General features: G+C 39.5%; 1 protein-coding gene across 1 annotated transcript in view; it reads left to right on the forward strand.

Moving 5' to 3' along the window:
• Positions 1–22,462, forward strand: part of PIEZO2 (piezo type mechanosensitive ion channel component 2) — a 309,019-nt gene that overhangs the window by 283,449 nt on the left and 3,108 nt on the right. The window contains exons 38-52 of the mRNA XM_071737144.1: positions 2,000–2,392; positions 3,735–3,993; positions 4,505–4,687; positions 5,099–5,351; positions 6,154–6,286; positions 6,734–6,881; positions 6,990–7,204; positions 9,280–9,438; positions 11,780–11,927; positions 14,853–15,041; positions 15,474–15,566; positions 16,506–16,678; positions 18,591–18,707; positions 20,679–20,758; positions 22,126–22,306. Coding sequence (XP_071593245.1) covers positions 2,000–2,392; positions 3,735–3,993; positions 4,505–4,687; positions 5,099–5,351; positions 6,154–6,286; positions 6,734–6,881; positions 6,990–7,204; positions 9,280–9,438; positions 11,780–11,927; positions 14,853–15,041; positions 15,474–15,566; positions 16,506–16,678; positions 18,591–18,707; positions 20,679–20,758; positions 22,126–22,306 — 2,724 coding nt within the window. The remainder of the gene's footprint in view (positions 1–1,999; positions 2,393–3,734; positions 3,994–4,504; positions 4,688–5,098; positions 5,352–6,153; positions 6,287–6,733; positions 6,882–6,989; positions 7,205–9,279; positions 9,439–11,779; positions 11,928–14,852; positions 15,042–15,473; positions 15,567–16,505; positions 16,679–18,590; positions 18,708–20,678; positions 20,759–22,125; positions 22,307–22,462) is intronic.

Below are 22,462 nucleotides of genomic sequence, written 5' to 3' on the forward strand. Positions count from 1 at the left end.
AGTCCCTTCTGTGTCACGGCACATTCCTGAGGTTCAAAGTCTGGGTCACAATCGAGGGCTCATTTGCTCTTTCACTTCTTATTCTGGCTTTTTTTTTTTTTTTTTTTTTTTTTTTTTTTTTTTTTTTTTTGAGGGTTTTTTTGTTTAGTTTTGTTTTGGTTTTTGTTTTTTGGTCTGTTTTTTTTTTTTTTTTTTTTTTTTGTCATCCTTAATTCATGCATTTTTGAAAGCTGCTACACCGCATTATGTTGGCTGTCTAAACCCAGTCTAAGGGTTTAAAGCTGTATTTATCCAGCTAAAAAAAAGTCTGATTTTCTGAGTTACCGAGATGATGGTTGTTCTTATTAAAAGTGGAAGCTGCAAGTGAAGTTTTTCAGCTAATCAGTTATCCTAAATATGGACTTTGGTGTCTCGTTTTAGAAATTAAGATGTTGGCAAATGGTGGCCCCGCTCTTTCAATTTTAGTTTTTCCCATATAGGAAAGATTGTTAAATATGTTTTGATTATTTACCATTTATTTACAGCCTGTGAGATGTTGGAATTAAGAAAGAGAAAATAACTATGAAAAGTTAGTGAATAATACTAACATTCAGCACAAGAGAGAACTGTTCAGAGCCATTCACTCACTTTTTGGCGGGCAAAAACCTGCATATCCAATCATTCTTTTTCAGCATTTAAAGGGTTTTACAAATTTTCAGTGTTGATCAGTTTTTAAATGATTGGATTTTATGGCTTTGTGTATTTTTACCAGGATGAATGCTACTGTGAATTATTAAAACACACATCCTACTAATAGTATTACACATTCTAATTAAAAGTCTGCTAGAAATAAAGTGATCTAATGTAGTCACAAGAAGTCTGGAAACCAAGTAAAAGAAAAAGAGATGGAACTTAATTTTTAATTTTGGCAGGAGGTGGTAGTGCCAGCTGGCTTTGCAAGTGCCAATTTTCTTTGAAAGGTCATACTTCAGGTGAAAACATGGTCCCATTTGTTTCATAGGAGCTCTGAGGACTCTGATTTTATCACTATTGAGTATAAGAACATAGAGCCAACAAAAGACACTGAGTTGATGTCTGCTGTCTAATCTGTGGAGAGGGACTGGAATGGAGACTGAAAAGCGAAAGAGTGATTATTTGAGGGGAGAGGTGAAAGAATACTTGTGAGGGATGAAAAGGGTGAAAACAAGGCCAAGAAACTATTTTCTAGATGATGGTGTCCAGATTCCCATCTGGAGTCATCAGACTGCATGAACTTACATTGACTGAGGCTGTTGCAGATCACAGAGCATTAAAAGAGAAAGTTTTATATGGACACACAAATCCAAGAGTAAGCAAGGTGAACAAGCAGAGAAAAAGAAACAGATATGTACAGAAGAAAAGCAGGAAGGTAAGGTAAAAATTAAGACTGTATTGAAGAACATAGGGTAATCTAAAGGTAAGCAAGATACCCTGCCACTGGAGCAGCTTTGTAATATGGATTATATTTCTCCATGTGAGCAATTTACTTGTTCTTTTCTTTGGAATCAGAGTTGATGTGTGTGTTCAATTCATGTTCCAGTTGTACACAGAATTTGCATAGTGGTTGATAATTGCACCATGTTTAGAAAGAACCCCATGGTTGCCTCTCATTTACCATGGAGCATTCTTTAAATATATCTAATAGCAAGTCCTCATTCTGGTCATAAAGTGTTTGAACTTCTTTCAGGTAATTAGTGTAGTTTCTCTTGATGATGGTACTAATTTGTCTTTTGCTGGTGTGAAAAGATAGTGAATCACTCTGAGTTCACAGGGATGTCATTCAGGGGATAGATGGACTAAGATAATCCAGCTGTGTAAGAGGAGATCATGATGATATATTTTCTAGCAGATTATATGAACTTTGGAGGCCGGGGAATGTGATGGGGTTGCTCATCTGCCTGCATCAAGGTACAGTTAACAAACTTTGCTTGGTGTTGAACCTTGTAAGCCTCAACTCTTTCTCTTCATCTCTCCCCAACAGTGAACCTACACAGGTCACTATGCTCTATTCTCGTCAGGGGACAACAGAAACCATTGAGGAGGTAGAAGGGGAGCATGAAGAGGAAGGAGCTCATTCCATATCAAGGCCGGAGGAAGAGGAGGTGGAAGATTATAGCCTGGGTTCAGAAGGAGCTGCGTATACTCCTGATACTGATGTGCCATTGTACTCCACTGTGGATAGCAATGCAGAAGCTCCTCCTTCTTATAGCAAAGCTGTAAGCTTTGAACACCTTCCCTTTGGCTCCCCAGATGACTCAGCTGGTAAGAGCCTCATGATGGTGAGCCCAGATGACAGTCGGACAGACAGACTTAATGACACGATCCTCCCTCCACTGACACACGAGCTAACAGCCAGCGAGCTGCTTCTGAACAAGTAAGAATCTTTGAGAAGGAAAAATTTTTGGTGCTGCTCCGTGAAGTTTTGTCATTACTGTGTTGGGGGTTTTTTTTTGTCTCAGAGATAGCCTAAAGTTTCTGATACAGACCTTCCGCTAAGTTTGATTAAAGGGAAGCAGCTTGCTTCCTGTGCAGTTGTTCTAATTACAGATTTCTGAAATTATTCAAATTCATGTTGGAAAGAATCTCTGCTTTCTCCCCAGATACTCTAGCTAATTGTTCCAATTAGTATTGGGTTTCTGCGCTGCAATTGTCAAAGGGTCAAGGGCTTTTCTAAATATTCCTTGTGGAGAGGTCTTCTCTTCTCCAGGCAGCTGGGATTTCAAATCAGTTTCCTCCAGGGCTATCTGGGAAAATGTTTTTCCTTTAATTATTTTGGATTACTATAAGGGAAATGATGACCTTTGGCAGAGTTTTTGTTTAAGCCAGTAGGAGCTGTGGGTTATGTGGAGATACCACCTTACTAAGTACTTCCATAAGGAATAGGATGCTCCCCTCTTTGTCCCTCAGACACTGCTCTCAGTAGCACAACCAGCATTGAAGTGGGGATGGTGCTTTTGCTCTTCTTCCTCTGCTTTTTGGCCTACTCAGATAAGTGGTGCAAGGACAGAACCTTAAACCATAAAAATGCATTTCAGCCTGGCTACACCTGGAGAGAAAGGCTGTGTAGATCTGACTTTGTACACACAGTTATCTTTTCTTCTGTTTTCCCATAGTCATTTTTGCTTTTCAGTGAGATCTCTTCACAGGCCAGGGCACTCTTTATGAAGAGCAAAGAGAACTGTGAAAGTATATAAGGTTATATCCTGATTCCTTGGTGCCTTTGATTTGAGTCAGATAAATGGGAGAAAAATAGGACACATTTAATGTTTAAAATTAAGCTTGAGTTTATATCTAACCTTCTATCACAGGACCACTCATAACATACATCTCCTGATGGACCTCTGGAGGTTCTCCAAAATCCTATCTGTGTTGTTAAATCAGATATTAATCCAGACAGGGCCACACCTGCATGGTGTGATTTACATGAGATATACTGGTTGGGCAAAAGTTCTTGGGTCAGATTAACTGTCTGGGTAAATTAAAAACAGCAGAATGGTGCTTCTAGTTATTTTGCTTGATATTCTTATTTTCTGAGGTTAGAATCAGGCTGTTTGATTATGATACTAAATTCCCCCCCCCCCCTTTTTTTTTTTTTCTCAACTGAACTCAGCGGCTGAATTTTATTCTTTTTTTAAAAGTTAAAACATTCGAAATTTTAAAAAGCAGCTCTTGTGAAATTACTTCTAAATTCATTTATGTTACTCTGCTCCTCACAGGATGTTTCATGATGATGAGCTGGAGGAATCAGAGAAGTTCTATGTTGGTCAGCCTCGAGTCTTGCTTCTTATTTATGCCTTGTACAATACACTAGTGGCCCGCTCAGAAATGGTGTGCTATTTTGTGATCATCCTTAACCACATGATTTCTGCCTCCATGATAACCCTGGTGCTTCCAATCCTTATATTCCTTTGGGCCATGCTCTCTGTTCCTCGGCCAAGCAAACGTTTCTGGATGACAGCTATTGTCTACACTGAGGTAGGCTGCTGGTTTTGCAACCCCATGTCTAACACAGAAAAGTTAAGTTGTAAGCTTTGGACGTTCTATTTTCTGTTTTTTGGTCTGTAGGACCAGGGTCCTTTGGCCCATTGTGTTGATATAAATATTTGCTAAACTCCTCAGCAATTTCTGTGGTATGAAAAGGTCTTGTTTGTGTTTTTCATCATTGCAATGAGCATATAAAGCATGTAAAGCAGTTATCACAAGAACAGACCGTTTGCCAACAGCTACTATGTAATTGTTAGTCAAGAGACAGTATAGACTGCTTCTGGTGTCTCTCGGGTACCACTGAGCTTGATCTGCTAGGAAATGTTGATTGACTTTATTGCTGAGGAAATCTGAACTATTGTTCCTCTGTAGCAATGAATATCCTTGTTTTATCTTCTCATAAACCTGTCAAAATTGTAATTATTTCTCCCCTCTCATTGTCATGAGGCTATTGTATAGGCCATGCTTATAAACACCCCAAGTGTGTTGTGTTTCTGAACAGGTGGCCATTGTCATCAAGTACTTCTTTCAGTTTGGGTTCTTTCCTTGGAATAAGTATGTGGATTATACAAAAGATAAACCTTACCATCCACCCAATATTATTGGCATTGAGAAGAAAGAGGGTTACGTGCATTATGATCTTGTTCAGCTCCTTGCTTTATTCTTCCACAGATCCATTTTAAAGGTAATCTGAGTTCATGTAGTAGTTTCTTATTTCATATAAAACTTTTAGTTTTAATTTTTTTGGTCACTCGTGATATAGCTCACTTATTTGGATATTAAAAAAAAAAATTCACTGAAATGTTTAATAGGCACTGGAACTGGCTGCCCAGAAATAGTTGTATCACCATCCCTGGAGGTATCTAAAAGACATGTAGATGTGGCACTTAGGGACATGGTTTAGTGGTGGATTTGGCTTATGGTTTGACTTGATAATCTTAAAGGCTTTTTCCAAACTCAATGAGTTTATACCTCTATGATATCCCAACACAGTGAATTTGTCTCCCCCATATAAACACGACTGAGCTTAGCAAAGCCTTTGGTAAATACTGCGACAGCAATACAAGGTTGAAAAGCTCTCTTCTTTTTCCACTAGTGTCATGGATTATGGGATGAAGATGAGAAAGGGGACAGCTCCAGTAATAAAGAAGATACTGATGATGAGCTCTCTCTCACAGGAGGCAGGAGAGACTCTTCTGCCTCTTTGAAGTCTGTCAACCTCGCAGCATCGGTGGAATCCATCCATGTCCACTTCCCTGAACAGCAGACTGCCATCAGGAGGAAAAGCTCTAGCAGCATATCACAGCTTTCACACAGGTCCAGCTTCTCCTCACACAGATCTAAGAGAGGTAAACTCCATGGCATTTCTGGGATTTGAAGAGGAAACATATATATCCCATAGGGTCATCCTGCTGAAACTTTGTGGTGGTTGCTGTAGAGGTTCAAGAGTCTGTTGAATGCTGCTGCTCCTCAGTGAGGAAATGGGATCTGAACCAAAGTATCTTCACATTTGAACACACTCCAAGCCTTCTTAAAGTTCAAATGGAGAGCCATATTTTGTGATTCATTATGTTTTTAAAATGACATTTTTCAAAAGCTGGGAAAGGAATGCTCAGTGTGGCCTAGATCCAGATTTTCTGTTCAACATAATGTCCAGCTAGAGAGAATGCAAAGCATATGTATTGTTCATACCTATATTTAATGATGCTCAAAGTGAGAAAAAGTATTGATTAGGTAGACTGAAACAGAATACCTATTCCATCTTGAAAATTGGTAAATTTTCAAATTGGTAAAATTCCATCTTCTAATGATGGAATAGTAAATAGGTAAATTCCTTACTGTGGCCTGAATGTATGTGTTACCAAACAAGATGACTGAATCAGATCAAATACTAGCTTTTTTCAGTCGTCTTCTCTTTTTTTAGTTATTAATCAAGTTTTGATCTGTCAGTGATTAAACCTTTACTGGATCCTCTCAACATTTTATCATATTTGGAAAAAGACCAAACATAAGCTTCTTTCAAATCTGGGACTTCCCTGTGGGATGGAAGTCTTGAGATTTATTATTTTCAAGTTGTGGTTTGTTTTTTCGGTTTTTTGTTTACTTAATCTTTTATATTAAATTAGCTTGTCTTCCCCTTTCTTTTTTCAGGAAGTACCAGTACACGAAACAGCAGTCAGAAAGGAAGCAGTGTGCTAAGCATCAAGCAAAAATCTAGAAAAGAGCTTCTTATGGAAAAGTTTAGAGAACAAATGATCAAAGCCAAAGCCTTTACAATTAAAAAGTGAGCAATGTGAGAAGTTTTGTGGGTTTGGGGGGGATATTCCAAATAGTAAAGCAGTAAAACAGCATTTTAAAGAGAGCAGGTTACGACTTCTGTTAATTTAAGGGGATTAGGGGGTATCTACACAGTTCATTTAATGCCAGTTTTCACTCTGAAGTCCCACCATCTGAACATCAAGCAGTTGTTCAAGTAGCATCTGCCTGGTATGAAAGTGAAATACCCTGTGTGAACTTGGTTTGCTATGTATATTTCTACTGAACAAATGCTAATACAGCAGTTTAGAAGCAATCAGAACTAGGAACCAGGGTCTGTGAAGCCTGGTGATGGCTCTCAGAATAGATCTTAGATATCTTTGGAAATAGTAATCATGCTACACCCAGCCATTTTCTTTTTCTTCAGTGGATATTACAGTGCTGTTAAATCACATTGTGGCCTATGTTGTTTTAGGACTCTCCAGGTGTATGTGCCCATCAGACAGTTTTTCTACAATCTTATTCATCCAGACTACAGTGCAGTGACTGATGTGTATGTGCTGATGTTCCTAGCAGATACAGTGGATTTCATCATCATTGTGTTTGGATTTTGGGCTTTTGGGGTATGTCACAGTGGCATCTATCTATAAATTTTCAGTACATGCTGTTGATGCTAAGTATCATGTGATTTTCCTCCTTCTTTGACCACTCTGTTCTATTTTCCTTTTCAGAAACACTCTGCAGCAGCAGATATCACCTCTTCACTATCAGAGGATCAGGTTCCAGAGGCATTTTTGGTGATGGTGCTCATTCAGTTTGGTACCATGGTGGTAGATCGAGCACTGTACCTCAAAAAGACTGTCATGGGGAAGGTCATTTTCCAAGTCATCCTTGTTTTTGGAATACATTTCTGGATGTTCTTTATCTTGCCTGGAGTAACAGAAAGGTATAAGCCTTATAATCAGACAATATGGGTTAAATAATGATGCACTACTAAGTTGTTTGTATGTAAATTTGAGATGGTTCTAGCTAAGCTTTGGAATCATGAACAGGTGTCTTATTGGTCTCAATTTTAGGCAGAATGTTGGAGTGCCTTTCCACAGCAATAACTGTGGCCAACATAAGTTTGAGGAAGAATTCATTATATAACTATGTACAGACAAATTCTCAGCTTAAGCCAAAATGCAAGCAGAGAAAGAGAACTTTCTTGTTGTAATTGAGTGGTTAGAGCTCTCAGCTGAGACACTGTTGGCCTCTGATTTAGTTCTCCTCTCCCAAGACTTCTGCATGCTGGAGCGAGTAGAAAATATCTCTCTGGCAATAACTTAAAAATTAGTACTTTCCTGGAATGTGGGAAGTGTGGATTTAAAGCTCTTTAGACTAAGAAATTTCTAAAACCCATGTCTGTTCTGCAGACCAAAAGTTCTCCTACCCTACTCCTGCCACATGACTCTGGAGGTGCTGTGGAGATGATCATCTGTTGTGTGAAATCCTGTATCACATCCCTGGTCTGGTTCACCCCCAGATCTCATGTTTCTCATTGCAGTTATCTGGCTCTGCACTGCAGAGGTGTTAAGGTTCCCTTGGCTAGCTGTCCTCTTACTTAGGACTTTAAATTGCCAAGCATTTGTCCCACTTTGGAACTGAGTGTGTCACCTGAGCACATTACTCTTTGTTAACAGTCAAGTCAGTTTAGGGGATTAAAAAAAAAAAAAAAAAAAAAAAAAAAAAAAAAAAAAAAGTACATATTATAAAGAGAGATTGAAAAGCTTCATTTCCTGTCAAAACCAAATGCTTTTTTTTTTCTCAGGGTAGTAAAAATTGTGCCCCAACTTGAAATGAAAAAAAAAAAAGTCACTTTTCAAGTGGATATCTTATCTTTTGCACTTTTAGAATTTATATGAAAATTCAGGCTTCATATTGTCATTTGAAAGGCACTAAAATAATTTGGTTTTCTGTGCTTTATGACATTTATATCAGGTTGTTAATCTCAAATCTCCATCTGAAACTTCCTTCCTTGTCAGGCCGACTCTTACAATTTTTCTCAAATTTCTTAATGGAATTTCATGAGATCTAATTGAAAGTATTGGATCATGTCTGGTTTACAAATCCTGTTCATCATGATGTGCCTCCTACAGTTCCACAGTGTTATTTAACTGCAGCCAGAAGTGGGACCTGTTCAGCAGGGTGGTCAGGGGAATGGAGCCCATGACACGTAAGAAAAGGTTGAGGCAACAGGGCTACTTCTCTCTGGAGAAGAGAAAGTGAAGAGCTGCCTACTAAGAAGCCACTGAGAAGAAGCTATGCTCTTTTCAGACAGGACAGGAGGCTACAAGTTGGAAAACAAAAGGAAAATTCAGTATGATATGTTAAAAAAAAAAATTCACCATCATGGTAGTCAAACATTGGAGCAGGTTGCCCAGACTGGTTGTGGGATCTCTGTCTTCAGAAGTATTCAAAACTCAGCTGGACAGGTTCCTGAACAATTTGATGTAATTTGACTTGATTTAAACAGGGGAGGCTGAAAAAGATGGTCCTCAGAGGTCACTCTAACTTAAATTCTTGTGTGAATTTGTGACTTTTCAGGTGTCCCTGTGAACACAAATAGCCATTAAAGCTGCCTAGATCCTGTCCTAATGTCAGCCCTCAGAAAAGCCAAGAGAAAGCCTGTCTACCCAGGGCACACAAAAGATGTGCCACTGTGGGTGCCAAGGGCAGGCTGGCCTGTGTTGGGCAGCAAGGCACATCTAGCATCCAGAGGGAGGGAGCCCTCACTCTTCAGGAAGCTCATTCCCAGTCTCTTCCCTGTGACCCTGAGGTGACAACAGATGCTGTTTATAGACTTTCTCATCCAGTGTTGTTCAAATACTGTTTTAACTCTGCAGTGGGGTCAGAAACCAAGGGCTTTTCACAGGATCTCAGGAAAGGGAAACTGCCAGGAGCTCAAAACATTTCCAGCTAATTTGGTCATACATAGATATGAAGCTCATCATTTTCCTTTATCTGTCTTTTCCATTACAGGAAATTTAGCCAGAACACAGTTGCCCAGCTCTGGTATTTTGTGAAATGTGTTTATTTTGGCTTATCAGCGTATCAGATACGCTGCGGATATCCAACTCGTGTTCTTGGCAACTTCCTCACAAAAAGTTATAACTATGTCAACCTGTTCTTGTTTCAAGGGTAAGTCAAGACCTACAGCTCTCCTCCATTCTTTTGTGAAATAAGGATCTGTTATCATGACTTCTCTTTAAGGCTGCTGGAAACGAGACAGTAAATTTCACACAGCATGCTCTGTATATGCCATATGTCCCACATAGTCCACAAAAAAAAAAAAAAAAAAAAAAAAAAAATCAGTTTCAATAAAGAAAATATCAGAAAAAATCAGTTTCCCACTCTGAATCCAAAAGCCTACCATACCAGTCAGTCACTCAGGCCCCTATGTGAAAGAGACATTTTAAACTTGTCTAACAAATTACCTTTCTGAACAGAGATAGGGGCTACCCTTTGTGCTAGAAAACAGGTAATGTTTTCTGCAGTCCTAAAAATAACTCTGTAGTCCTAAAAACTAGTAAAGCATCAGATCCCAAAGAGACCTTTGGAGCAGGTCTGCAGGCTCTGCCTTAGCAGGTGAGGAAAAATAAAGTGAAAGACAATATACATGAGAAATAAGAACTGTGCATCAAAAATGTTTCCGTTGTGTATCTTCTGAGAAGTGCTGCCCATTTGAAACATTTTAGGATTTAGGAGTGCTAGTAGTGCAAGTAACAGGTACAGTGTAGCCTCAGAGTGAAAGGTGGTGTTAGGAAGTTATAGCCCACCTTCCACATATGATGTTACTATGATGTTATGATTCAGCCAGCTCAAATCATCCACACATTTTGCAGAAAAGCTTGAATAATTTCAGCTTTTTTCCCAGTATTTTGGGTATGAGCTTATTGAATTCCTGTAGGAAAAGTTACAGAAGAAAGCTTTCTTTACATGAAATATTCTTTGTGATCTAAGTAGAAAAGTGAGGGACTAGTAAAAGGAATGATGCATTTTAAGCAGCTTCTACGTGCCTGTTGGTTTTCTGTTGGCCCATGATCTGCTGCTACTTCATCCTGATTCATGATGCCCTCTCCCATATGAAACTGAGGACTCCCCACCTACTGCTGTGCATTACTTGGTGTAAGAAAGCATAAAACAGATTCCCACCATTCTGTTTGTTTCCCACCAAAGGATGTTTCTCTGCTCCCAAGCCAGAGGAATATGGGGATAGAAGAAAGTCTCTCTTTTACCATTCCATTCGTGGCTCAATCACAATTCCTGGGCATAATGATACAAAAGCATGTTTATGGCCTAAGAAGGAAATCTAGAGGAACAAGGGACCGGTGTTGTTCAATATCTTCATCAACGACTTGGATGAGGGTATAGAATGTACCCTCAGCAAGTTTGCTGATGACACTAAGCTGGGAGGAGTGGCTGACACACCAGAAGGCTGTGCTGCCATTCAGAGAGACTTAGACAGGCTGGAGAGTTGGGCAGGGAGAAGCATGATGAAATTCAACAAGGGGAAGTGTAGAGTTTTGCATTTGGGGAAGAACAACACGATGTCCCATTATAGGTTGGGGGCTGACCTGCTGGAGAGCAGTGTAGGTGAAAGAGACCTGGGGGTCCTGGTAGACAAGAGGATGACCATGAGCCAGCAATGTGCCCTTGTGGCCAAGAAGGCCAATGGCATCCTGGGGTGCATTAGAAAGGGTGTGGTTAGTAGGTCAAGAGAAGTTCTTCTCCCCCTCTATTCTGCATTGGTGAGGCCGCACCTGGAGTATTGTGTCCAGTTCCGGGCCCCTCAGTTCAAGAAGGACAGGGAAGTGCTTGAAAGAGTCCAGCGCAGAGCTACTGAGATGATTAAGGGAGTGGAGCATCTCCCTTATGAGGAACGGCTGAGGGAGCTGGGTCTCTTTAGTTTGGAGAAAAGGAGACTGAGAGGTGACCTCATCAATGTTTTCAAATATGTAAGGGGTGAGTGTCAGGGAGATGGAGTTAGGCTTTTCTCAGTGGTGTCCAGTGATAGGACAAGGGGTAATGGGTGTAAATTGGAGCATAGGAGGTTCAAGTTGAATATCAGAAAAAATTTTTTTACTGTAAGGGTGACAGAGCCCTGGAACAGGCTGCCCAGGGGGGTTGTGGAGTCTCCTTCACTGGAGACATTCAAAACCCGCCTGGACACGTTCCTAGGAGATGTACTCTAGGGGGCCCTGCTCTGGCAGGGGGGGTTGGACTAGATGATCTTTTGAGGTCCCTTCCAACCCCTAGGATTCTATGATTATGATTCTATGTCAAAAGATAGCACCCCCAAACCATCAGTATTGGCCATGAAATCTCAAGATTTGATTGTATGTGTGTTTGCAAACTCTCCCATTAATCTGCTTTTTAATACTGGCTTAATTCTCCATGTTGTCATATATACTCTTACTGTGCTCATTTAATGTGATTCCCCAAAAGTTCTGATGAGTTATCTTCTCTGGTCCCCTCTCAGGTTCCGCCTGGTTCCATTTTTGACTGAGCTGAGAGCAGTAATGGACTGGGTTTGGACTGATACCACTCTCAGTCTTTCCAGCTGGATCTGTGTTGAAGATATCTATGCTCATATATTCATCCTGAAGTGCTGGCGAGAGTCAGAAAAAGTAAGGAAGCCCTCTGGGTCTCCTCTCCCCCATGCAGAAATGAAGAGAAATAACCACAAGTCTGTGCATAATTGGGAAATCCACTGTAAAGATTTTGTGTTAGAAGATACACCTGGTGTTTATGCTCAGAAATATTCAGACCGTTGGGTATTTTATATTAGTTGGCAATCACTGCAAGTGAAATTTCAAATGGCTTCCCTTTTGTGCCCAGTTGATTTTTCCACCATTAATGTGAGCTCCACAAGCATGTGCCAGCTAGCTTAATTGCATGCCTGAATTTCAAGGTGGGTGTTGAAAATCCTGGTATTCATACAAGCTCACTTTGACCATAACAACTAAATGAGTAACCCTCAGTAGCAGGGAAACTATATCTGAAGAGAAAAGTCAGTAGGAGGAAGAGTTTGTGTCTCCGTGGTGTAGGAACACCTGGTTCATGTAATTGCAGAGAGAACTCAGCTGCCTCCTTTATCTCAAGAGGGTCCCTACACATCCAGAACTGAACTGCGGGCCAGATAAACCCAACGTTTGTCCGACTGAAATTTCAGTCTCTTGAAATCATTCAAGCTTCAGTTCAAATTAAACTTGCAAATTCTGGATTCTTTTTGAGCTCTTGGTCATTGCAACCATATGCTTGCTTATTTTGCCAATTTCAAAAAGAAATCAAGCATTCTTTAAAGAGTGACCCAACCAGTCAGAAATTGTACATCTGCAATGAAACACCTGTACTTTAAGTGTTACTGATGTATTTCTACTTTTATTATAATCCTGTCTCTTAATGGCAATTATTTCCCAAGTATGCCCCTTAGATTAACTCAAGCTGAAGTGCCATAAATCTTGCACATAAGCCTTTTCTATATGACTTTCATTTCTGCCTTGAGTGTATTGTGATCAGAAGATTCAGGAGTCAGAGAAATAATAATCTAGTTCTGTTTTGACTGTCCATCTCACTGCATTCCTTAAAGCTACAGCAGGATTAGATGTAGCATAGATGTATTAGATGTAGCATTAGATGTAGCATTAGATGTAGCATAGAGCTGACATGGGAAGATTTCCAGACCTAAGGTAGTATGTGTGTCCTGATGCCACGTAGGAAAATAACTACTCATGGCTTTAGGAGTGTTGTTCAAGGTACTTTGATTCTCTCTATCTTGCACTGAGTGGTACGCCTCGTAATTTGACTGCTAGAGGCTCTCTGAGCTGTTCTGTAATATCATTAAAGGTGCCTGAATCACATGCAGACAAATAATATACCCCTGGTGATCCTTGCTATGATAGTTTAATGAAAACATTCTGCAGAGCAAGACAAATTACTTGATACACTGCTTTTGAAAAGTAACTAATTTCTTTTAAATATAGCATTGTATTACAAATTTAATATTCTCCCAGGGCTTTAATGGATTCATGTTGCAAAGCAAGAACAATTTCCTGAAAGCCATGTTCCTGGCATGTGTTTGAGGTGTAGTGGAATATGATGCATCTTTATTTTGCACATGCAGTATGCAGTGACTGAAAGGCAGGATCCTAAAGCACTGAGTAGAGTTAAATCTTATAAGAGAATACACTGAAATAAACAACAGTGGTTGAAAGCTGTTTTACAGGATGGTGAAGCTATTGAAGTATTCAATTATAAGGCCAATAACAGAAGCCAGGAATTAAGGACAAGGCGGGACAAATACACCATGTGATCTGCTCTGAAAAGAGAAGGATAAAAGCAAAGTTGCTTTTGGTCTCAGAAGCTAAGAAAGGGATGGATTTTACATCAACAGTGTCAAGACTTTAGGAATAGCAACAAAAGTTTAAATATTATTTAAATGCATTTCATGCACCATTCACTTGAAACAGATTAAATCAAGCCTGTAAACAACTTGGAAGTACTCTAGATGAGGTGTGAAATTGATGTGGAGGTCATGCAATATCAGACAATCCTACTGATTGTGCATGTCAGTTGCTGGCATACACATTTTCTTTTTTTCACCTAAAATGAAGCTTGCTGCTTTTCAATCTGTGAAAGCCAGCCTTAAGGAGCTTCAAGAGGAGCTTTGAGCTTTTCATGAGGATGAAGGAATTAGGAATGTTTAGTTTTGAGAAGAGGAGGCTGACAAGGGACCTTACTACCCTTAACAACTACCAGAAGGAGGTTGTACAGATGTGGGTGCTGGCCTCTTCTCTCCAGTGAACAATGATAGGATGAGAGGAAATGGCCAGAAAGTGCACCAGGAGAGGTTTAGACTGGATTTGAGGAAGAATTTCTTTACTGAGAGAGTAGTTAGGCATTGGAATGGGCTGTCCAGGGAAATGGTGGAATCACCATCCCTAGAAGTATTGGAAAAGCATGTAAATGAAGCACTTCAGGCCATGCTTTAGTGGTTGATACAGACATTGATAAATATCCTGGGGAAGGATGTTGACAGTTGGATGTGGATCTTAGAAGTCTTTACCAACTGTAACAGTTCCATCATTCTGTGATGCAAAACTTTTTGGAAGGACAAATACAAGAAAGAGAGTCACTTCCAATATCAGGCTTGTTCGGGTTTTCTTTTTCTGTTGTGTCACTATTGCTGCTATTATTTTACATATGGTTCCTATGAGTTCATGCTTGCACTCATTCAGATAAACAATTCAAATTACCCTGTCCCATTCTTCCTTTCTGTATGGTTGTGAAGGATCAAAACCACTGAGGCTTACAATATTTTTCACACTAGACACACATTTGACATGGGTTCATTTGTCAATTTTCTCTGTTGTCACCAGAAATTCAGTGCCTGTGCAGGTTTGGCAAAAAATCTCAAAATAACTGGCCTTAGAATGGGCCAAATTACCACAGAAGATGGGAAGCCTTAGGATCTTTATATATCCACCCATCAAATTATATCAAGCGTGCGTCTGACAGAAGAGACATTACCATGTTGCTGTTTGCTTTTGCAGAGATATCCCCAACCAAGAGGCCAGAAGAAAAAGAAAGTTGTCAAGTATGGAATGGGTGGCATGATTATCGTCTTGCTGATTTGTATTGTCTGGTTCCCACTGCTCTTCATGTCTTTAGTCAAATCTGTTGCAGGCATCACCAACAAGCCTCTAGATGTATCAATCACAATAACTCTAGGAGGTTATCAGGTAAAAAAGAAGAGATAGTAAAAGCAAGCTCTGTTTTTGCAACATATTTCCTTGTACTTTATCTTATTCCTTTCATTGAATTCCTTTGCCTTGTGCAAGAGATGAGGCAAGCCCTCCCAGACAATCCCTTTGGGATTTAAAAACACATTAATAATGTGATGTAAAAAATGATATTTGTAACCTAAAACCAGAACCTACTGGCAATGGAATCTGAGTAAATTATCCTACATCTGAGGTAACTACCTAGAGGTCCACATGGTAACTATAAGATAATTGGAGGTAGCTTGCTTCCCAATGGAATGAGATCATAACCTTCTCCTGTGCAATTGAATGCCCTAATTGTCTTGGACTGTGATGCACAGGATTCTGTGTGATGTATGTAGCAGCTGATTTGAAGTAAAAGTGACAAGTGTGTGTTCTTTTGTTTCCCAGCCTATATTTACAATGAGTGCTCAACAGAGTCAGCTCAAGGATTTGAATCAGACTGGCTACAATGCATTTCTGGGAAGCTATAGGGGCAACACTGTAAGTGAAATGCCAAATACCTCATTACTTTAAAATGTGTGCGTGCTTCCATGGTGGCCTTTTGTGAGTTTTTGTTTGTGTAGTTATACGTTGTCAGCAGCTTTGCCATAATTTCAAAGATGTTTCCACAAACGGTTTGCATGAGTAAAGGTTCAGATAGATCATTTGTCAGGAGAGGGCTGGGTTATGGTGAGACAAGTTACCTTTACTTGAGATATTTTTACACAAAATCATGGATTACAGAAACCCTACTTAACCTGCTACCTGAATAAAAACGTCCCCTCTAAATGACACAAACCTTTAGGAGACCTGGTGCTGGTGTTGTACTGCCAAAGCAAAGAGGCAGTGGGCACACAACAGTTTTGGCACTTCTAAGGCCTGTGGGCCATTTTATAGAACACACAGCTTTCACCTCCCAGTAAGCAGATGTGGTGCTGTCAAAAGAATGTGTATGGCCCAGACATGTTTTGACATTAAAAGGTCAAACATTTAAATATATTTCCACTATTCTGTGGTGCAAAATGCACATAATTATCACAACTTTCTACAGAAAAAATGTCTAGTAACTAGCATTAGTATGCTACTGTTGTATTAGTAAAATAACTGGGATTTGATCAAATATAACTGTAAAAGACATGCCTGCTTCTAGTCTATTCAAGAATTAACTTTTATATAGATATTTATATTATTTAGATCCTACTTAGTAGCCCATGTATTGGTGTTGCAGCTGTAATATTGGAATCTTGATCCACTTTCAAAGTCATGAATTGCAAGTTGCCTCATCATTTGCAGACATCTTGCTATTCAGAAAGATGCTTAACGAAAGACAAAGTTTTAACTTAAGTTTAAACAGACTCTACAGAGTTTACCTGAAATGTGGCTCTGTGTCTTGTGAATGTGACTACACTGAAATTTTCTTTTTGTCTTCTGCACCTCCAGGCTGCTTTGCAGTTTCTAGAGAGCTATGGAAAAGAAGATATAACTCTAGCAGACCTAGAGGGAAATTCAAACTCTTTATGGACCATCAGCCCTCCCAGTAGAGAGAAAATGATACAGGGACTGCTGGATTTTTCAGCTGAGTTCACTGTAGTTCTTTCATGGACCATTCAAAGGTAATTAATGTGGCTGGTGTGAGGTTGATGGACCATTTGCAAAGCATTCACTCAGCAGAACAGTTCCACGCTGTTTTAGTTTTCGGGTTTTGGTTTAGTTTTTCAGCAAATTCTATTGTACTGCTGAGCAAAAGAATGTGAAAATGGGAGAGAGACAGAGAGATGTGACCTTTGTTACCCAGGAAAATGTGTGCTGCTTGCAGTTCTCCAAAAAATACAAAAAGAGAAAGGGAGACACTTTCAAGTATGTTATTTCGAAAGGCAAGGTGGAGTTTTCAATGGGACTTGAGGGAAAGGAGGGCAAAGTAAGAAAATTTTCTCCAGTTTTAGATGATGTTCAAACAACAACATGGTTAGCATTTATGGGAACTGAATGCCTAGACCTAGTTAAGGCAGAAAAACTGTGAGGAAATACAAATAGAACTGTGCTTGGTCCTCTTATTAAGGGAGTCTGGAAATGACACACACTACCTTTCAAATACACATATACTCAGAGACTTTGTTAAGCAAATAGCATAAGACTAGCACAGATTCATTTTGTTGAGACCTTTGTGTGTTTATTTGTGGTTCTTTTGGCCTCAGTGAACACTTTATAATGAAGTTTTTGCAAGAGACAGCCAAGATAATAAATTAGTTGCATGCAGGCTAGAGCACACCCAGTTATTGAGGTAGTTTTTTGACTACTCTCTGCTAGCTGTAGACTGCTGGATTAAATTGAAGTTAAGTCATTATTCCATGAAAATTGAGTACCTTTGCAGCCCCAGTGTCTACCCGTTGTGTTAGAAGGTGAAGCTGGATTGTTATAGCAGCCTCAGCAAAAGACTGTACACAAGAAGCAGGTCAGATGAATCACTGTGGGGACTCTGAACAAGCTGGGTCAATCCTTCCACAGACAAAAATAGGCTTGTAATAGACCTGCACCCTTAAGTCAACTTTATTTGACCTCTCTTATTTTCCTGGAAGTGTACAGTATTAGCTAGTGAGTTACATCACTCCATCATTTCTGGACCTTATATTAATTTTTAATACTGCTACTCAGTTTGCCCATATGTTTGCCTAACTACAAACATTCGTACACCAGTTGAAAGAAAACTTTTTCACCCTCAATTTATATCCTGTGGATTACATTGTGACCAAGAATGACTGAAAGTGGTAAAGACTTCCCACAGTGACCTTCCAGTTTTTCTCTGAAAAGGGCAACTGCTCTCTCTCTTCTAGACCAGGAAACCACAAGCATCTGTAAGATGAGCTTTTAGTGTCATACTTTCAGGTAGTGTACATACTTTCTGCCTTTGCACATCGTCAGCCAGTGATGGGTCTTTGCAGCCCTCTGCAGCCCAGGAGCTGCCTCACCCCAGCTGCTTTATTCTGACTGCAGGGCATGGCACAGGGCTTCCTGTGAAAGCTGATCCTGCCCCAGCTGTGTTCTGCTGCTGGTGTGAAGACTGAGGGGAAGCATGAGAGTCCTAGGAACTTGTTAGCCACATATCTATGCTGGGCTGAGTTGGGGTTTTGGAAAGCTGTAGCTGATTGAAGCATCCTTAGCTGCCTGGGCACAGAATCTGTGGTAACGCTGGCGGTCCTGTTGCCTAAGTCAGAGCAGTCGTGCTCCTTTCTCATTCCTTTTTCACTAATGAAATGACCAAAATTATGTTACTCTGTCATCATTATCCTGTAATACATGCAAAGGCATAATCAGTTAGACAAATACATCTCTAAGGCTGCTACATATCCTCTGTGGGAAAACATACCATCAGGTACACAGTAGCACGATGCTTGCTTTGGCAAAGACTGAGATACCCAGGATCAGTGCAGTTGGATTAAATAGCTGGCTCTGGGATTCAGCAAACAAGTATTTAGGTTATGCTCTCATTGTATGTTGACAATGTGTCTTTCTTTTTATTTACAACAGAAATCTGACCCTTGGTGCCAAAGCCGAAATAGCATCAGACAAACTTACCTTTCCCCTACCAGTGAACACCAGAGAAGATATTGCTACAATGATGTCTGGGCAGCAACTGAAAAAGGTGTAAGTTATGTTCTTTGCCTATTAATATGCAAACCTTCCCTTTTTAAAACTCATCTCCTAAAGAGGTCAGCAACTGTTGTGCAACTGTATCATTTGCCTGCCCATCTATCCCCCTCTAATAACTTTGGGGCATTGTTCAGAGGCCAACAGCCTTGATGTCATATAACAGTAACATGAAAGGTAAAAGCTTATTTCCTATGATAAATGTAGGCTGAGAAGTGCATGAACACTGGAACATCACCAACAAGCATGGTGAATCTATTAGTTACTCTGATTTATTGGATAAGCACAAGTTCACATTCACTCAAGCTTTGAGTTACTTCAGCTTGATCTGAGGATGTTGCATTGATGATTTTTTGTGTGTGTGTGTGTAATAACCAGCTGGACTGTATTTCTCATTGTTATTCTTGAATAGTATTAGATTGGCAAGGAAGTGTTAAATCACTGCAGTTAGGGGGTAACATCTGCACTCGTTTCTGACCACGGATCTTTTCCTGTAATGGAAATTTGCAAGGCAGAAAGAGCATGCTCTTCATATGAATTATCAAACATTATCCTATGGCTACAGCCTTATAGCATTAACAGCAGTGGTGCCTCCTTTCAGATTTGAAAGGAGTCTGGCTCTTCCTCTTCTGCCTGCTCACTGGGGATTACTTTACAGCAGCAGTCTCTAAATACTGCTAAACCAACCCATCATCCCTGAGGGCCTGATCTGATTTGTGGCTGCAAGACATGAAAAGTTAAAGCTGAAGCCAACTGGAATATTGAAAACTCTGAGAGGTTCATATCTGTTAGCAGGTGGAAATGAGATTTGTCTTTTCTGTGAGCAGCTATTTTTCTGCACCCACGCACACTTTTACATCCAGACTGCTGTTGCACATCTGATCGTTGCATTTAAAAAGATTTTACACCTCTTATTCTTTTCTGCTGTGTGGAATATTTCCAATGGTGAGGTAGTATGAAGGAGGATAGATTTTCCTCTTTTGAGGTCATTCTCTCTTTGCAGGAGGCAAGCAGTAACATAGCAGATATACCTGCTTTTGCCTGTGTTGCAGTAATATTGCTGGTTTGAGATTTTTTTACTTTGTCATAAAGGGAAAAATTGTTATGGCAGCTAATATTCATTTGACTAATTCATCAGGGAGCTTTCTGCCACCATCTCTGCTTGGACAAGTTGGCTGCTGAGCTCTTACCTGTCTTTGGGATGTGCTGGAGTGATCTGGAGGAATTCTAAATTGGCCAGCTCTGTTCTTCCTCAGTCTGGCATATGCAGTATATCAAAGTGTCACAGGACTTCTGTGATAGTTCCCCTTTGCTAGATATTTTGTCATTTGAGGGAAAACTTAGGACAGTAACTGTTTTTAATGAAATGTCTCTCTGGATGTTGATAATTTATTCCCACTTAAGATGATTTAGTTTTGAGAACAATGGAAGAATTTTCACAGACATCTTTCTTTTTAAGTTTGAAATCCTCCCACAAACTGTGAAAGTATTTCCCAGTGAAATATTCTGGCAAAAATTCACACTTTTTTCAGGTGTTATTATTGAAACATCTTGCAATTCTGAAGTAATGACTGTTCTCACCACATATTTTACTAGCTACATATTTTTCTAGCTTGTTTATTACTTGTGATGTGTCACCTTTTTATTTGTTGCTTATATAGCTGACTATAAAAGCAGCTTTGTTAAAAAGGGGAACAAAATATAAAGCATACATTCCTTGCAAACACACATGCCCCAGGTATGTGGGTTTCACGGTGTGTGAATGGCAGCATTATGGATGGAGCTCCCTGCTGAAGTACTGACAACATAGTTAATAAATCCAGCTAACTTTCAGATGTGACATCTGAACACTATAAACTCATAGCTTAAGCCAAGAATTACTGGGAACTGTGTATAGCTCTGTTAGGTATTTCTAAATTATTTTAGAGGTATAAAAATATGAAATATTTGCTTTCTCATTTTTTCCAGAACATTAGAGACAGTGTATCCATACTACATCAAAGCTCCTAGTGATTCTGTGGCAAAACCTATAAAGCAGCTATTGTCAGGTATGTGACCAAACCATGGAAAACAGAGTATGGTTGAAAGAAGTGCAACACAGCACTCACCCTTGCACATTCACAGAGCTCTTATGGAGCACCTCAGGCTGAAATGCACGTTCAATGTTTCTACATGATGCCTGAAAGCCTGGGGAGAGATGAGGTCATACAGTGTTAGGCAGAAAAGGCACCTGGACGTACTTTAGCTTTGTATCTAACAGTAAGGAATCTAAGGATGACGTCCAGCTCTTTTGCTTCAAGTCTGCTTTCAGGAACTGTTATCCCTTTTCTATTGAGGGAGTGATGATAGATTTCACTTCTCTGCGTCTCCCTTCTACCATACCACTGTCAGCAGTGCTGCATTTCTGCAAATGTTGCTCCTTAGCTTAAATAATGACACTGAATTATTTTTTTTTAGCTATTCCTTATTGGCTACAAAGAATCCAGTTTAGTTCAATATTAAATTTCAGAGTGCTACTAGTGAGAATGCAGGTACTCACAGACACACAGAATACATGCACGCACGTGCACATATTCACATGTGGAAAGCCTGTTGGGTTAGAAGAGTAGGAAAAATTAATTACCTAAGAATGCTTTACTTAACAGAGGTTAAATTTGGCACTTGGTTGTAGTAGTAGTAGTACAACGTAGTACATTACTGTACTCTGTAGTACATTACTGTGTAAGGTTCAGTGAGCATGATTAGATTAACTGGAAAAAATTATTATCAGGGCTGCAGCTGGCTTTATGAGTAGAAGTTACGAGTGCTTTGCTGTATTTAGTCAGATGCTGTCCTTAAGAACTTAATTTGGCACTCTTCTAGAGGCCTTTACTGTATACACTGCTAATATACATTCCCCAGAAATCTGGAGGGCCAGAGTTTGCCTCCCATCTGTGTGACTGGCAAGCATGGCAGGATAGTATGTTTTTCCTGATATAAGAGAATAAAATATTTTATACCAGGACATAAACGATTTACAGCAGTAGATTAATTTTGGCATGTAGAAGCTGACCACTATTCCTCCAGGTTAAATGTGTTTCTTTAGGCTTGAAATGCAGACATGCTGACTACTATTGATACTTTGGCATAAAGAGATTTAAATGGTTTGACAGTTGTACAAAAGAAAATGTAGGTGATATGAAACATTCTATTTATTTAATGTACATTCAGATGAGATTTGCAGAAGGAAAAACATAGCAGTCTAGATATTGCAGTTTTGTACAGAAATACTATAAAATTTTAGGGGAATTATAAAGAACCTTTACTCCTACACTGCTCAGTCATTTTATCATGCAGAGGTTTGAAGTATCTGACTCAAAGCAGTTTGACTTTTGGAATTCGTGGTATACATATTAACATTTCTTTTTTTCAATAGACTGCAGATGGGAAAACATTACAGTTTCCCTGGTCAAAAATGTGTCTGAAGAGGGAGTCCGTGAGTGGTGGGTTTTGAATCAGCTTGGGAAAAGATACAAAACATCTGAAGAGAGTCTTGAACTCTTCATATTCAGTGATAAAGTCAGTCCACCAAGCCTTGGATTCTTGGCTGGTTATGGGTAAGAAGGAATTTTTACCTAAAATTAAAATAATGTATGTCAGATAGAAGTGGAGGTAACTTTATTTTCTGGGTGTTTTTTATTTTCTGGGTGTTGTTTCTTTTTTGTTGTTGTAATGTTTGAGCTTACAGAAAAAGGGTTTTGCGAGAGTTTTAA

Source organism: Heliangelus exortis, chromosome 2 (genome assembly GCF_036169615.1).
Source record: "Heliangelus exortis chromosome 2, bHelExo1.hap1, whole genome shotgun sequence".
Lineage (NCBI taxonomy): Eukaryota > Metazoa > Chordata > Aves > Apodiformes > Trochilidae > Heliangelus > Heliangelus exortis.